The sequence below is a fragment of the Accipiter gentilis genome, chromosome 27, assembly GCF_929443795.1.
Source record: "Accipiter gentilis chromosome 27, bAccGen1.1, whole genome shotgun sequence".
Taxonomy (NCBI): Eukaryota; Metazoa; Chordata; class Aves; order Accipitriformes; family Accipitridae; genus Astur; species Astur gentilis.
In genome coordinates, this window is record NC_064906.1 from 791,889 (window position 1) to 807,525 (window position 15,637).

The window sequence follows — 15,637 nt, forward strand, 5'->3', positions numbered from 1 at the left end:
TTCTCACAAAGAAACAAGGCAGACCCAGTAGCAGGTAGGTTGCCTAGAGGAACTAGGCAAATAGAGGCTGACAAAGTTCTTGTACAGAAGGCCCTGAATGCTACAGGACACCTGAAAACTGTAGCCCTAATTTCTCCTCAAACTCTCCTTATGCCAAGTCCTCCTCCTCCTCCAGCCTTTCATTCCACTTGTCTACTTTTCTCACATTGCATCAACCAAGGAAAGGGAATGCCTCCCTATTAGCACTAGCTACTGACATGGATTATGGTAATATAAGTATGACACGTATTAAGCAGTAAGTGGGAGAAAGGAGAAACTGTGCACCCACAAATCTCTTTCACCCTGTCACACATGCAGTTGCAGATCTTTGGTGACGTAGTGCACAGAAAGCTCTCTGTGGAAAAAGTCAGTTTCTAGACCTCTCTGTTGGGTTCTTCTCTGGTGAAAATGACCATTATTACATAGTTGGCGAATTATTTTATTTCTAAATAATCCAAGATACTTGACAGTAGTTGGATGCTGGAATCGATGCATAATTAATGAGAATTTAAAAGGAAATAATTATACTCAAATTATCTGAATGGTTTTATGATTGGGTTAAAACTTGTTTGCCTTTGCAACACAGAAAGCGTACAGTAAAGGCAGGGAAAAACCACCCCAGTAATTCCAGGGAAGAGAAAAATGGAGTACAAGATTGGCAACTACCTACCGTATGCCATTTTCCATCACTGATAACAGCAGGGTGAAAAGCTACTGTTTTTCCTTTGCCTAGATCAAAGGAGAAATAGAGCTGTCCCCCATGAAGCTGTAGGGCTGCATAATCAATCTGGTTCTGGTGAGCCGTGTAGTAAATCAGGCCACTGGAGGCAAAGGTTCTGAGATTCAGCTGGACAGAAAGTCTAGACAATAAAAATTCAGTGTTACTGAACGACATTTCTTCTGCATAGATAAAAATTTTTCTGGAGGCAGAGAACAGCCTCAACCAATTTATTACTATTAAAGGAAATTTATTATTACAAAGGCCAGAAAAGTGGAATTTGCATTGATTTTAAGAAAGCATGACCTATAATGTATTTCATAATAGAAGTCTGTGCTGTACCAGTCAGAGACAGAAAAAGTGCTTGTCATGGAGCAAACCAGGCTTTAAGAGGGACAGGCTCATCTGTTTGCAACTGCAGTCTTGCCTATTGCCCCAAGAAAGGAACGAATTCCAGGATAATGTGATGGTATCCATTACTATTAGCCAGGCTTGCTAGGATATAATGGGCTGACTGAGAACAGCAGGAGGCTTAAAAGGTAGAGGAGCTGATTGAGCCATTTATTATGGAGACACTAGGTTCAGACTACACAGCAGCAATGTCCTTATGTTCAATAGTCACAACAGAAGGGCTAGAAGCAAAAAAGGCTCTTTTCTCAATGACTGCAGAGGCTTCCCAAGTTGAAAGAAGCATATGCAAGTGGCTTGCAGGCTGTTTTGGGGGACTTTGTTGGGAGCCTCTCAAATAAATAAGAGTGGCAGAGAGTCTATCACACATTAAGTCTCAATAGAATGATTCTTCTCAGTAGCCTTAGCTCCTTCAGTGACATGGGGAGTGAAGCAGACATGCAGAGAATCCAGGAGAGGGCGAGATGTTATCTGCATCAAAGGAGCAGGGACCAGCTGAGCTCTGTTGTATGTAGAAAAGGGAAATCAAAATACTTACAGAAAGTACAGTGGGACTTTTAAGTCTGAGGGGAAAAAAATGCAAAACTCTGACCATGAGTTAAACTCATGGCCACAAACCTGGGAAAGACAGATTGATTACATTGCAGTGATCATGATGTCTTCTTCCATGAGGAACCCACAGAAACCTGAAGTGAGGGCAATGTTCAAAACTGGTAATGCAGTGATCGTTCATGAAAACCATCACTGTGCTTTTAGCTCAATACAAGATAACACACTGTGTGCATGTGTGATTCAGGATATACTCACTTCTTCCTGACAGTAGACTGATTGAAGAGCAGTGTCAAGTGGCTGCCTTTGGCAAGTCCAAACTGATAGGCACCTTGAACATGATCAGGTAACTCATCTTTTGCACAAACGACCTGTTAATGAAAGGACTTTATTAAGAAGAATAGTGTCAGGTGCTGACTAGCAAGTGCTAAATGGCAATGTGCCTATGTAGAACTTTGTAAGGAGCAAAACCGAGCCACATGATAACCACAAAGTGTACAGCAACATCAATTAGCTAAACTCCCATTCTGAGCTATCTTTAGGCTCAAAACAAACTAGTTCTAACAATTAAGCTATGTCTCATGGACAGCACTGGTCTTTTCTACTGAGAACTATTTGTAGTTTTGAGAAGTATTCATTTACCATTTGTCTTAAAAGATAGCCCTTTCGATTACAAATGCTGGAAGACAGTACAATTTCAGTGGGAAAATCTTATGGACTTGATAGAAATATTTTCCTGTTTAGTGAAGACACACATTTTGTTATGATTTGGAGAATGGAGAGCTGAGTAACAGAGTATAAGCCAAAGCTATACTTTAGCTCTAAGAAGCACAGCTCATTTCTTTTTATAGCCACAGTTGTATGAAATGTATAAAATCCTGCTTGCTGTTGCCACAGAAAAATGATTTCAGGATGCTTTCGAAACACTTCATTATAAAGACGTGCAGCTGCAGAAGGGGAGAAGTAATGCTGCCTTCCCTCTTGGGAACAGAGACTGTGTGAGAGGAAACAGGTGCCAAGCAAGCTGCAGTCAGACACTGTGTGTCCCTAGAATGGTTTGTGCCTCCTCTTTGACACAGGCAGAGACTGCATGTGTGTGACCAGGAAAATGTGAATGCTGAATTGCACAGCTAATGCAAATCTCAGCACAGAGCTACTTTGGCAGGAATACACTAAAAGACAATAGTTACTGTCAAGTCTTTCTGCTGGAGATTATTACTCTTTTTCTTTTCTAGTGTTGCTGCCTGAACAATGATAAACCTAACTACACTTCCCTTCCAAAAGTCCAACAGGCTGCTACAAAGGTTTATATCACCGTTTTTCTATATGAAATAATAATTTCAAATCCACACTCATTGAACCATGCCGTGCCATAGAGGAACCAAATATACACAGTCCATACTTTGAAAATTCACCACAAAGCTAAAATACATCTTGCTGTTGAATGCTTTCCTAGAAGAGGCAACAGTACTTTGCTGTAATACGTACTTTTTTTGTATCCGTAAAAGGCCTCAGGGGAACTGGTAAAGCCTGAAGTTCAGGTTGAATCTCAATGTCTTCTGGCTGTATGGCTGGTTTAGGCTTCTCTGACAAAAAACAGCTGTCCATATCCACATGTTCATACTTCATGGAAGTGGTGAAATACAAAAGCCTGTGTTTTAAAAGACCCTACATTTTAAGAGGCGAAATCACAAATCCCTACATATCCCAAGCACAAGGAGAGTATTTTACAGGGTCTTTCACTAGTAACAGGAGAAAGGGAAAGTGGTGGCATGCTGGGACAAAAAGACTGAGAAGTGGCAAATAAGCTGTCCATGTAAAAATATTAATAGACAATACTCTTGGAAAACCATTCTATCTGTGAATGCAGATGAACCTATAGGAGAAAAAGTTGCATTTTGTGCAGCATCTTTATACACATTAAAGACATTTTTAGTGCTACTTCGAAATGTAGCTTGTAATATCCATTTTCTGCCTGTTATAATATCCCAGCCATCAGTATCATGCTTATGTTATATTAAAAACCAGGCAAGTGGACAATGTCATGACAGAGATTACAAGCTACAGTTAATAATTACTATACACAGTTTTCCAGAACAGGGCAGTTACCCCTCTGACTTACTCCTTATTAAAAATAAGATTGCTGATACAGCCATGAAAGGAGCCAGCTATTTTTAGCCCCAAGATGCCCTCTCCTGCTGGAATGCCACCAGCATAGAAGTTGGAAATATTCATGGGGCTCATTTCTGCTGATGACCCAAGTCTCATTTCTGCCGGGTTACTTTCATCCACCTGTACTGTTATGATCCTGAAAAAGATAAAGTAGGGAAAACATTCAACAAGGGCCTCAGACATTCATTTTCAAATTAAAGGCATTCCTTTCAGCCTCAGCGATGTCCTGTTCTAAGAAATAAAGATTCCATCAGTTTGATAATCCTTTCAATGTCTGGAAACTAGAAGACCTTCTTCTTCAGATAATTTTTAGCATGTAAAGTTTTGACAAATATCTTTCTAAATTATTGATAGCTATCTTTCCAAATTATTTTGATAGCTGTATTTTTTCTAATACTATTTAGTATACTTTACTCAAGTAGCCCAAGCTGTCTAGAGCTTTTGAGAGCTTTTAACTACAACTTCATCAGTGGCTGTATGCTGTATACATTACCATGTAAATTGGAACACCTCCATTAACAGCAGAAAAACACAGCTCTGATTGTTCCACCTAATGAGCTAGCAATGGCAGATCCTCAGAGAGCACAGCGAACTGACAACAGCACACAATAATTAAACAGGTAGTACTGTTTGCAGTCACATATACCTCTTATTCCTGATTAGGATGACAGAGTGTTCTTGTCCATCACTGTATGTTGCATTAGCAGACCGAAGAATTACTTTTCTAGTACTTGCTCTGTCTCCAGCATTAACATGCACTGCAAGATGACCGTCAATCAGCATGATGGAAAAGAAGGGCTGTGGATTTAATCAGAAGATTAGTTTTTAACTATAACTCAATTTCCTGTCACTCATTCAGTGTTTAAACAGAATATGCTTTGGAAAAATTTACCTCCAACTTTCTTGTAAACAAAATTTTTAATGAAACTCAGAGTAGTAGGCATGTATTGGTACCTCTCAGAGTGTTAAACCTTCTAACAGAAAATGTGAAAGCTGGAAATTTCTCCGGTCATGATAAAAATTCAGGTTAATATGCAGGAGGATTTTTTTATACCACCACCAACCCGCTGCTCCTCCCCTTAGAGGAAGGAAAAAAGAAGGGGCAGATATTCCTACTAAGACTTTGTCCTTGGATTTCAGGAGCTCCAAAACAGTCCAGATATAAGATAGCTGTTCATCTCAAATCCTTCAGTAACTACTTCTAACAGAAATGGAAAGTAATATACTGTGTGCATTTCATGTGCACTTTTCCTCCTTGTTGCAAAAGCATTCAGGGTCCTAGTAACCATAACAGGTCTCTGCTACAATGAATATCCTCTGTTCCCCACCTAGACTCTGTATTTGGGCCTTCCTAAGCTGAATAAATTTTACTTTCTCATTCTTTGCAAGTTACAGTCATAAAAACCTGACTTGACATTACAAAATAAAAATGGCAAAAACAAAACCAAAAAAATCTTTGTTTTCAGTACTTGCCAAATGTGCTTGTCTACGTCGTCGCTTTTCCAGTCCCCTGCTGAGTCCAGCAAGGATGATGCCATTGCTGTTCTTTGTAGCAAAAGTTGCCATCAGTTCCGATTCTGGGCTTAAGGACTTCGGTACCAACTCAATATATCCATTGTTCAAGATGTTCACACTACGAATAGGCTATTTTATGAGGAAGAGAAATGATTACTGAGTTTGCCCCTACATAGCACCCAGTGAGAAAAAAAGTATAGATTAGATTATCTTAGAATTTTTCAAGATAAACCCATTTTACCTCACTATATTCTTTCACAAACATTACTATTCATTGTTCAATAACAATAAAGATCATGTCAGAAAACCTAAAAGTCTCCTACCTCCAATACACAGCCTTTTCTTACTCCATATGAATTTCTAAGCAAGTCAAAGGTTGAACGTGATATTTCTAGATTCTTGATACATCCCATGTACATTCTACTATTAAGACCTTTCCTGAAATACAAAACAAGGGTTTTTTTTCCAAGGAGTAGTATTTGGAATCTCCTAGGAGAAAAGATTAAGTTTTCTTCAATAAGAAAGAGAGATCTGTTTTAAAGAATGCAGTCACCCCAGTAGAAGTGCAAACAGCAGTAATTTGGGTTTTTACTCTTAGCAGATAGTAATTCTGATCTTAAAAAGAGTCAAATAACATTGTCCCCATATGGAAACATACAACTGTGTAGTGCTGTGTTGCCAGGCCAGGTCATTTTCCAAAACTTTGAGGTGAATCTTCAGCTGAAATTTAACGGCTTGTATGAGAGAGGGTAACTGTAGCTCTCTACTACCTAGCAATTCTTTTTCATTTCTTAAGTCTGGAGGATGCCTAATTTGGTTCCAGATTTAACTCAGAGAAATCTAAGGCTGTCCTGCCATAATCCCTTACAGGATTAATCTTAATCCCAATTAAGATTAACAGGTCTGCACCTCTGCAATAACTGCGCAGAGATCAATATTGTCCTGGAATTTACCTTATTGTCAACAGCATGCAGATAGTTTAATTAGATTTTATTTTGCCATTTTTATCCTTTCAGAGTGAAGCCACTGGAAGAAATGTGACTTTACAAGTTCAGCAGGGATGTGCAACACAAAAAGCATAAACTAGAGACATGCTATAAGATATATATTTGCAACGTTTTTTGTTGCTCTGTTCACAACTGTTTCTCCTCTGTTCCAAGTTTCAAAACTGAATTACAAGAATTACTTTCTGAAGTAGAACTTTTATCCTGAAGCACATAAATACCAGCTGGAAAACACAAGGCTTACACAGGTAGAGATCAAAGGAACATTGTCCCAGGCAGCAGTGCTGAATGCTTGCTGCAGTCTGACACCAAGAGCAGGCGGCTACTGTGGCAGCTGCTGTCGTGGAAATCGCCCGTGGAGGGGAAAACCAGAAGCTTGCCTACGATCTGAACTGCAGTGTCAAACCTACCAGTGAAAAGCACCATACTAGAGTTTGAAGGCCTGGCCATAAACAAGACTTCAGACTACACTGATTTTCACTAATTTCAGTGGAGATAGAATCTGTTAGTCTTTTCCTCTACTTACAACTCTTTTAGCAAAGGGGGAAATGCAAAAGGACAGTTTACCTCACAGTCCTTGATCTTGGCAGCCCACCAATGAAGATTGGGTCCTTATCAGAGCGGTTCAGGTCTGAGGCAACCCCAGGAGATTCTCCTTGCTTGGTTTCTTTATAATTGAGGTTATATGCATCCATGACTGCCAAAATCCCTGCAAAGAAAAGACAGTAAAGATCTGGAGAAGGAAACAAATACACATTCTTCCATTTTGGCAATCCTGTGTCTAATAAAGGAAAATTTATTCATTGACTCAAACATGTATGGACAATCTTCTTATTTTTAGAATGAGTAATTTATTGTACTTCCAGCTATTCTGTTAATGTCATTCATTCTTCTCTGCCAAAAAGAAACCTGGGGAAGTCTATGGGAAAATATATATATGTTATAGCTATTAACACATATTATTTCTAATGCATTACTTCCCAAACATAGGTCCCAAAATACTGTTGTAGTAGGTGCTATTAAAATGAAGAACAGAAAACATGATCCCTGATACAGACTTGGACAAAGATCTTTCACTCTTTAAAGACTATTAATATGTTCTTGTCTAGCAGCTTCTGCACTACCTGCTCTTTATAAGATGTGCCAAACCGAGCACAAGATTTACACTGCTGTCCTTCTAAAAGCAAAGTAACATAGGTTTGACTGCTAAAGAAATGGCATTGGAAGTGACCAAAAACGGTTTCAATGATGTTCCCTATGGCTATCTTAGATATTTCTATTTGTAAGTGTGCAGACACCTGTTTTTTTCAGTCTGCAGCCTACCTTGTTTCTTGTTCCGACTGAAGGAAATTTTATACCACGTTCCATTGTTGTAACGATATTCTGTTGTAAGAGCAAGAGGTCCTGAACCTAGATCAACAGTCACTCTCACTTTGCCATCAACAAGCTCAAGGGACAGGAAGTCTCTCTAGGTGGAAAAAGCAAACAAACAAGCAAGCAACAGATTAAAATCTTCCAAAAGGATGCATCCTTGGCAGGTTTGGGCTACTGTGTGAAAAAGGTTTGGTAACTGTTGTACCTAGACTATTTGTTAGGCTGTCCTGGTTTCAGCTGGGATAGAGTTAATTTTCTTTCTAGTAGCTGGTATAGTGTTATGTTTTAGATTTAGTACGAGAAGAATGTTGGTAACACACTGATGTTGTCAGTTGTTGCTAAGTAGTGTTTATACTAAGTCAAGGATTTTTCAGCTTCTCATGTCCAGCCAGCAGGAAGGCTGGAGGGCCACAAGAAGTCAGGAGGGGACATAGCCAGGACAGCTGACCCAAACTGGCCAAAGGAATGTTCCATACCATGTCACATCACAGTATATAAACTGGGGGGAAAGCTGGATGGGGGTTGCTGCTCAGGAGCTAACTGGGCATTGGTCAGCAAGTGGTGAGCAATTGCATTGTGCACCACTTGTTTTGTATATTCCAATTCTTTTATTATTATTATTGTCATTTTATTATTGTTATTGTTGTCATTGTTAGTTTCTTCCTTTCTGTTCTATTAAACTGTTCTTATCTCAACCCATGAGTTTTACCTTCTTTTGGGGTTTTTTCCGATTCTCTCCCCCATCCCACTGGGTTGGGAGGGAGTGAGCAAGTGGCTGCGTGGTGCTTAGTTGCTGGCTGGGGTTAAACCATGGCATAGGCCCATGGCAGTTCTTTGCTATGTTTAGGAAAATTAACTTACATGTACCTTACAAGGATGTCTTTTTGTTTTGTTGTTGTTCTTGCTTAAACGCATCATCAGTCTTGATTACTCAGCAGAGTAAGGTTTAAATAACAAATGTCACATTTGTTGGGTTTTTTTTGAAGTTAAGAGTAATTTGATTTGACTGTTGGCACAATGATCAAATACTACAATGTTCTTTCTGCAAGAAGCAAAGTGCTTCTTCACGCAGTAAAAAAAGACTTTCTGAATTGTATTAAAAGTGCCCCCTCTGCACTGTAAAACTTAAGTCAGATATCATTGTGCAGTATATTCAGGCAGTGACTACATAACAAAGCAAATGAATAATGCAGTGACTCTGAAACAATCTGTGTCTAAACAAAGTTTTATCCTCCTTCAGGAAAAGAAAACCACCAGCTAAGTATGTGGTAAACTGTGTGACAGGACAGTGAAGGTCTGGAGCTAGGTCTAGGTTGTATTGCTATTGCAGAGAGTTTTATTTAATTTATTTCAGTTTACTGAATTCTCATCTTAAGGATTTAATTCAATATGGCCACTCAATATCGTCCTTCTGCAAGCTCAGTTCCAGAAGATTTTACATTCTGCAAAGGTTCCCTCAAATGAACAGAACTAGTTTGTTGCCCTACTGTTTCTTTTTCTTGCCTTCATTTAAATAATCATTAATTTTAGTCTAGAATTAAAACAAATTATGGAGAATTGTTTTCATTACTTAATTTTGGCCTTAGTATATGTGAATATTTGCTCCAAGGAGTTCTCTCTAGGGTTCCTGTCTTTACTCCTTTGGCTTATGATGTTAATCACAGGTGATAATCTATACAAAGATAATAACTTGGTTTAATACACATAAGCTGAAAAGTAACAAAGAAGAAAGCAAGAAACCATCAAGTTATCTAAACACAGTTTTTGACAGCTTAGAGAATCTGATCCATTTTCTTACTGTGCCATTTGAAGCAAGATACAGAATCAGCCCATTAGGTGAAAAGGTACTGAAAAATAGTATTATCTGAGTCACAGTTGAACGAAGTGCCTTCTCCACAACTGAGTATCCACTGCCATCAAAGTGGAATGAAGTGTCCTCATCCTGTGGGCTGCGGAAGCAGAAAACAAGAGTTTAAAACGTTAACTGAAGATTTGTGGTTTTCCAGTCATTTTTATATAAAATACAAGAAAAATTATATTCAGTTGGTGCGGCCCCCAGGCAGTACAATTAGAAAGTGTGGAAAAAGACTTGAATCTTGATGTTATGAATAACTGAAGGATTCCAGCCAAAGGCCACTTTCATTGTAGAATCTTACAATACAGGATTTAGCCATGGGGAAGGATGTGTACAAGATATAAAATGTTCTTACCTAATATATGAAAAAAAAACCCCCCATCAATTCCTTAAGGAAAAAATAATTGTTACAACATACACCCTCTGACTTAAAACATGTTATCTATTTATCTGTCCTGGTTTCAGCTGGGATAGAGTTAATTGTCTTCCTAGTAGCTGGTATGGTGCTATGTTTTGAGTTCAGTATGAGAAGAATGTTGATAACACTGATGTTTTCAGCTGTTGCTAAGTGGTGTTTAGTCTAAAGTCAAAGATTTTCAGCTTCTCATGCCCAGCCAGTGAGAAAGCTGGAGGGGCACAAGAAGTTGGCACAGGACACAGACAGGGCAGCTGACCCAAGCTGGCCAACGGGGTATTCCATACCATAGGATGTCACATCTAGTATAGGAACTGGGGGGAGTGGGGGCGGGTGGATCATTGCTCGGGGACTATCTGGGTGTCGACTGGCGAGTGGTGAGCAATTGCACTGCGCATCATTTGTACATTCCAATCCTTTTATTATTGCTGTTGTCATTTTATTAGTGTTATCGTTATTATTACTTTCTTCTTTTCTGTTCTATGAAACTGTTCTTATCTCAACCCACGAGTTTTACTTCTTTTCCCGATTTTCTCCCCCATCCCGCTGGGTGGGGGGGAGTGAGTGAGCAGCTGCGTGGTGCTTAGTTGCTGGCTGGGGTTAAACCACGACATTATCAAAATGCTTTGCATAATTGCACTTACAATACATGTTCTATTAGACCCCTTCCCTGAAATATACTACTTGTAAAAAATCTCATGCAATCAAGCAGCACCCTCTGCTGTTTCTACACGAAACATTCTGCAAAAGGCAATATAGTCAAGCATATTTCTTTTCAATTCCTTAAGCATAAAAATAGTACTGTCTGCAATCCCCTTTCTCAACAATTACAATAAGAGTAGCAAGTTAGTTCAGTGGCTACAGTTTTGCTATGGATTTTTTTTATAGGAGTGCTTTACACTGTTTCTTATCCTATGAAAGAATAAATTTCTCTTGCTGGAAATTACTGGAAAGCAAACATACCAAAATAGTTTCATTCACTGGCAGTCCCTACTTCCAATACACAAAATAGACCACAGCAATAGAACTCCTCTGAAAAGGTGATTAATAAGTGATAAAATTCCATACAATGAAATCATTTGTCACCACTGGCACATTCAGATTAGTGCGTGGAGAGCTAAGTTAATGATCAATGAAACACTACAATTTGTCTGAGTTCATTATTTTTAGCTAGCACAGAAATATATATTACAGATGTAAATTACTCTGAATCTATTACAAAAAAGAGTGAGACAAAATACCTTCCAAAACAGCCATTGCACTTGCCCTCTCTTTCCATGTAGTTCCAAAGACCAATAGATTTGCCATTCAGGGTTGCCTCTCCCATGCACCCTTTAAAATGGGTCACCTTAACAGCAGGTGATTTCTGTAAGACAAAAAATACTTCATGAATAAAATTAATGTTAAGCACTCTGAAAATTATGCAGCCAAATTTTTGCTCGGTTGTTTTCCATGAACTCTAACTTTGTTAGATATAAATCATAATAGAAGAACACTTTTTAGCATAACTAATAACAATTATGATTTAAATCATAATAGATAGATTTGCAGCAAGTAAAAAAGTAAAATAACTATGTCCTTGACCTATTTACATGCCTCATGGCATGAATAACAATGGCAAACAAAAGAAGCCATAGAAGAAGGAAAAGAAAAACAAATTCATTGTGTAATATCTACGTATCATGCATGCACACAGAGTCTGTCCTGGTTAACACTTTATGCAAAAATTTCCAGGGAAAACTAACTTCAGGATACTAGAATATCCTTATAGCATCTTTGCTTTATGTTCAGAGTACCTGGCATTTCTTGATGAAGTTACAAATTCATGCAATTATTTCTAAGTCAAAAGTATCTCTCAAACATGATAAAAACATTTTACAGACTGCTAATCTCAGAATTTAACCTTGATTTGCCCTCCAAGTCCTCCAATAAACATGAGGGTTGATTTGTTAACATCCAGTATGCTGGCTGTCCCTGGAGAGGTTGCAGTTTTAGATGAAGGCTTCTGATTGGAGTTCATTTCCTCTATGCTGAGTGTACCTGTTTTTCCAAACCTGCCAAGTACAAATACTAATAAATAGTCTTAGAAATCACCAGGCTTAATCAACACATGCTATTGGCTGCTCTTTTTAAGGACAATTAAAATCTTGTCACTGCAAAACTCAGAAGATTATTTGTGTTGTTTATGCCAAGTTCACTCACTAAGTAGCTGGACATTTCTACAATACAGCCATCTCATTAAAATTAAAAAGAACAATTTTCCTATCCTACATTTATGCCATTCTCATTTTAACTACCTGGTTGCATGTATTCTGTGCCATTTGTTGTTGTCAATTTGAAAATCAGGGTATTCCACTCTTGTTGATCCAGAGCCTAAATCCCAAAGAAGAGCCACCTTACCACGTCGCATCTCCACCGCAAGGAAGTCTGCCTGAAAAACAACAGGGATTATTCTAATACAGGGCATCGAACATGAAGTTTCTGCTTTGTGTGTTTTAATATGTAACATTGAGAAAGTCTTTCCAGACTCCTGTCCCTACTTCCCATATTATGGGAGTTGACTTTTAGCAAAATCAGGCCCAGTTTTTACTTCTAATGAAACCAAAAAACTCAGCTTATACACGTAGGTGAATGTTTTCTTTATAGATATATAAAAATGTGATGTACACACATGTAGCCATACAGAAATACGCACTTCTGAGTGTATGTGAAGTGACCTACCAGTCTATGAAAAAGTACTATCACATTATAGCATGCCACAAGGAGCTAATAGGTGTGAGTTTATTAGGATTACAGAGGGAAGGAAGAGGAAGGCAATGTGACAGTGAGCCATCATGCTCCATTTCAAGTGAGTGGATGCACCATGCTCTTGAGGGCCAAATTCAAGTACTTTCTCTGCAATACCAGAGAAATTGCTTGATATACTCCAGCACGCTATATGAAAGCATCTCAGAGTGTTACACTCCATGAAGTTAATGCACAGCATAGGAAAAGGAAGGGGGAGTTTCATGACATGGCCAAGAGGCAATGCTGAGAAATCAGATGTTTTTATTCCCTACCTTTGAGGATCTCTGGAATCACCTAAGGCACAAAAATATTTCCACCCCTAGTGAACACATTTGTCTGCCAGGGGCCTCACCTGGATACTTAGTTTGAAGTCAAGTAGGAAAAAACATATATATGGTCATTTAAAACATTTTACTACCATCACCTTCAGTAAATGTATGCCAGAAACTTACCTTTCTGTTGCTACCCAGGTAGAAAAGGAGGTTATCTGGTTCAGCAGTTTTTATGTTGAGCGTTAAGGTGTTGTAATTCGTAGATGAAATTTGGGGTTTGTAGGCACGAATGCAATCTCTGTCTGCTGACACTGCAACTTTAATCTGGGGTGGAGGGAGGAAGGAGGAAATGGAATCTAAACAAGACTCAGTGTACACGGCACATATTTCTGGAATATGTACTTAACTTCTGACCAACAAATACAACCTATTTGCTGAGATACTTTCACGCAATCTAAGTATTGCTACCTGGGTTAGATGATAGCAATGTCCTAGGAATCACTTGACAAACAGTTTCACAAATTGAAAAGAACAAATTCTGTCATAATTCACACATTCAATTAGGAGATTTGAAGCCAGTAAATTTAACTATTCAAATACCTCAGAAAATAACAATAAATCTTGGGTCAGAAGTGTATATATATTAGTAAAAGCCACTGTAATAATATCAGAAAATAAAGATACAGAAATTAAAAACCTTTAAAAAAGGAAACAATTTCTAGTCTTCGTTGAGAGAAATTTGTTTTGGTTTTTAAATTTAAAAGGTAGACAGTCTGCAATAATTCTTGTTATTTCAATGTTTTACAACACAGTTTGCATGACTATTCAAAAGATATATTTGTGCATATATTACAAGTTAAACTTTTTTAAGATTAGAGAAATTCATATTCCCATTGTCATACCACTAACTCCTTTGAACACTGTCTAGTATACTGATAGGACAGCAATTCAAGCTAAATGCAGCCAAACTACAAGGAGCTTGTAGCACCATGACAAAAAAAAAACATTTTAACAACAAAAAAGCCTCAACTTCAAATATACCTGCAACAACTAAACACATAAAGCACACGTGAGCATATGCAGATGGATAGATATAGAAAGTTTCTCTCATGTAGTAAAAGTTTACCAACAACCAACAAACTCAGATTTGGAAAACGGGATTTTGCTTTTACTTCTTTTCACCGTGCCAGGAAAGTCTGTAGTTTATGACACTTCAGAAAATACTACTCCCTCTTTTCTGCAGTAGATTCATTAAGCTTCAGTAGACTGTGACAGAGAAGCAATAACCATATAATGAAAGAGATTTGCAGAAAGAACTGAAAGCCTCTTACTTTTTAAAACAAAACCTCCCTAAACTTTACAATAACATACCCATACTAAAGCTAGAGGCATACCAAATATTACTGAGTGCAAAGTCATTTTCATATTCCCCTCACAGTTTAATGAGGTCCATAATACAGTTGATTCACTTTTATTGTCTTTAAGGGGGGGCAAGGATTCAAAAACAAGTATATTATTTGTCTTAAAAGTATTCTGGGTGCATGGCAGCTTCTTGCAAAAAAGAACATATGGACATGGCAGGGCGTAGATGGCAAATTTATTGATAGAATCAACAGTCCTGTTAAAAAATTTGTAATGATATTAGATGTTATATGGAGGCATCCCCCATTAATCTCTTAAATAAGTTTAGAAATTAACAACTTGTCCTAAAAAGAATGGCAGCACCATCCCCTCACTTGTCTCTTTCTCACCAAAATACCTCTGTAATTATACTTTCTGACATACTGTATTTCATTATTTTTACAGGAAACAAAAGGAAATAGTAAATAAATTACTGCCTCACCGTTCTGACAAACTCACAAATGCAGTAAGAAACTTGAAGCTAAAACTATGAAGTGTACCAACAGCCCTGCCAGGTATGCTTTTAGCATCAGTTAGTACTCTTGGACTTCAGTGAGAACCCAGCAAACCAGGTACTTTGACAGTAAGTTTTAGGCTCTTTATCTTGAAGAACTTCCCTGCTAAAAAGTGAAAGTGAAGTCGTTTAAGTCTGTGTTGATGGAACTTACAGATGCTGCCTGCTTGCGGGCCTGGCTGATAAGCTCTTTAATTTCAGACAAGTTTCTGTTCAGGTTCTCCTCTAGCATTTTCAAAGGCTTCAGCCTATCCAATAAAAGACTTGCTTGTGCTTCAACTTCTTTAACTTGTTTTTCAGCTATGATTGCTGCCAAAACATAAATGAAATTTTGAGGCAGGTTGAAAGAGAAATGTACTTGTTTATTGCTAAAATACTTAGCCAAGGTGGCCTGTTTCTGATCATTTTGTTTTCAGCAATTTTAAACATCAGTAAGGAATATCCATACTTAAGGGTATCCCATGTGACAGCTTTAGAAGTCTTTTTAAAGGTTAGCACATCTTTATTGAATTAGGAAGAAACTTTCAGTCCACCAGACTCACATTTAATGCCTATTAAAACTGAATATTAGTACTGCTTCTGCAAGCAGTGACATTTCTAAAGAGCAACGAAGC

At 38.1% G+C, this 15,637-nt stretch overlaps 1 protein-coding gene across 1 annotated transcript in view; it reads right to left on the reverse strand.

Annotated features, from left to right (window-relative positions):
* Positions 1-15,637, reverse strand: part of LAMA1 (laminin subunit alpha 1) — a 108,225-nt gene that overhangs the window by 7,619 nt on the left and 84,969 nt on the right. Inside the window, exons 44-58 of the mRNA XM_049830181.1 lie at positions 15,178-15,332; positions 13,289-13,432; positions 12,347-12,480; positions 11,953-12,103; positions 11,291-11,415; positions 9,578-9,728; positions 7,729-7,873; positions 6,973-7,114; positions 5,725-5,839; positions 5,360-5,530; positions 4,533-4,684; positions 3,837-4,022; positions 3,203-3,365; positions 1,973-2,085; positions 710-899 (exon numbers count right to left, since the gene is read on the reverse strand). Of these exons, the coding sequence (XP_049686138.1) occupies positions 710-899; positions 1,973-2,085; positions 3,203-3,365; positions 3,837-4,022; positions 4,533-4,684; positions 5,360-5,530; positions 5,725-5,839; positions 6,973-7,114; positions 7,729-7,873; positions 9,578-9,728; positions 11,291-11,415; positions 11,953-12,103; positions 12,347-12,480; positions 13,289-13,432; positions 15,178-15,332 (2,237 nt within the window). The remainder of the gene's footprint in view (positions 1-709; positions 900-1,972; positions 2,086-3,202; positions 3,366-3,836; positions 4,023-4,532; positions 4,685-5,359; positions 5,531-5,724; positions 5,840-6,972; positions 7,115-7,728; positions 7,874-9,577; positions 9,729-11,290; positions 11,416-11,952; positions 12,104-12,346; positions 12,481-13,288; positions 13,433-15,177; positions 15,333-15,637) is intronic.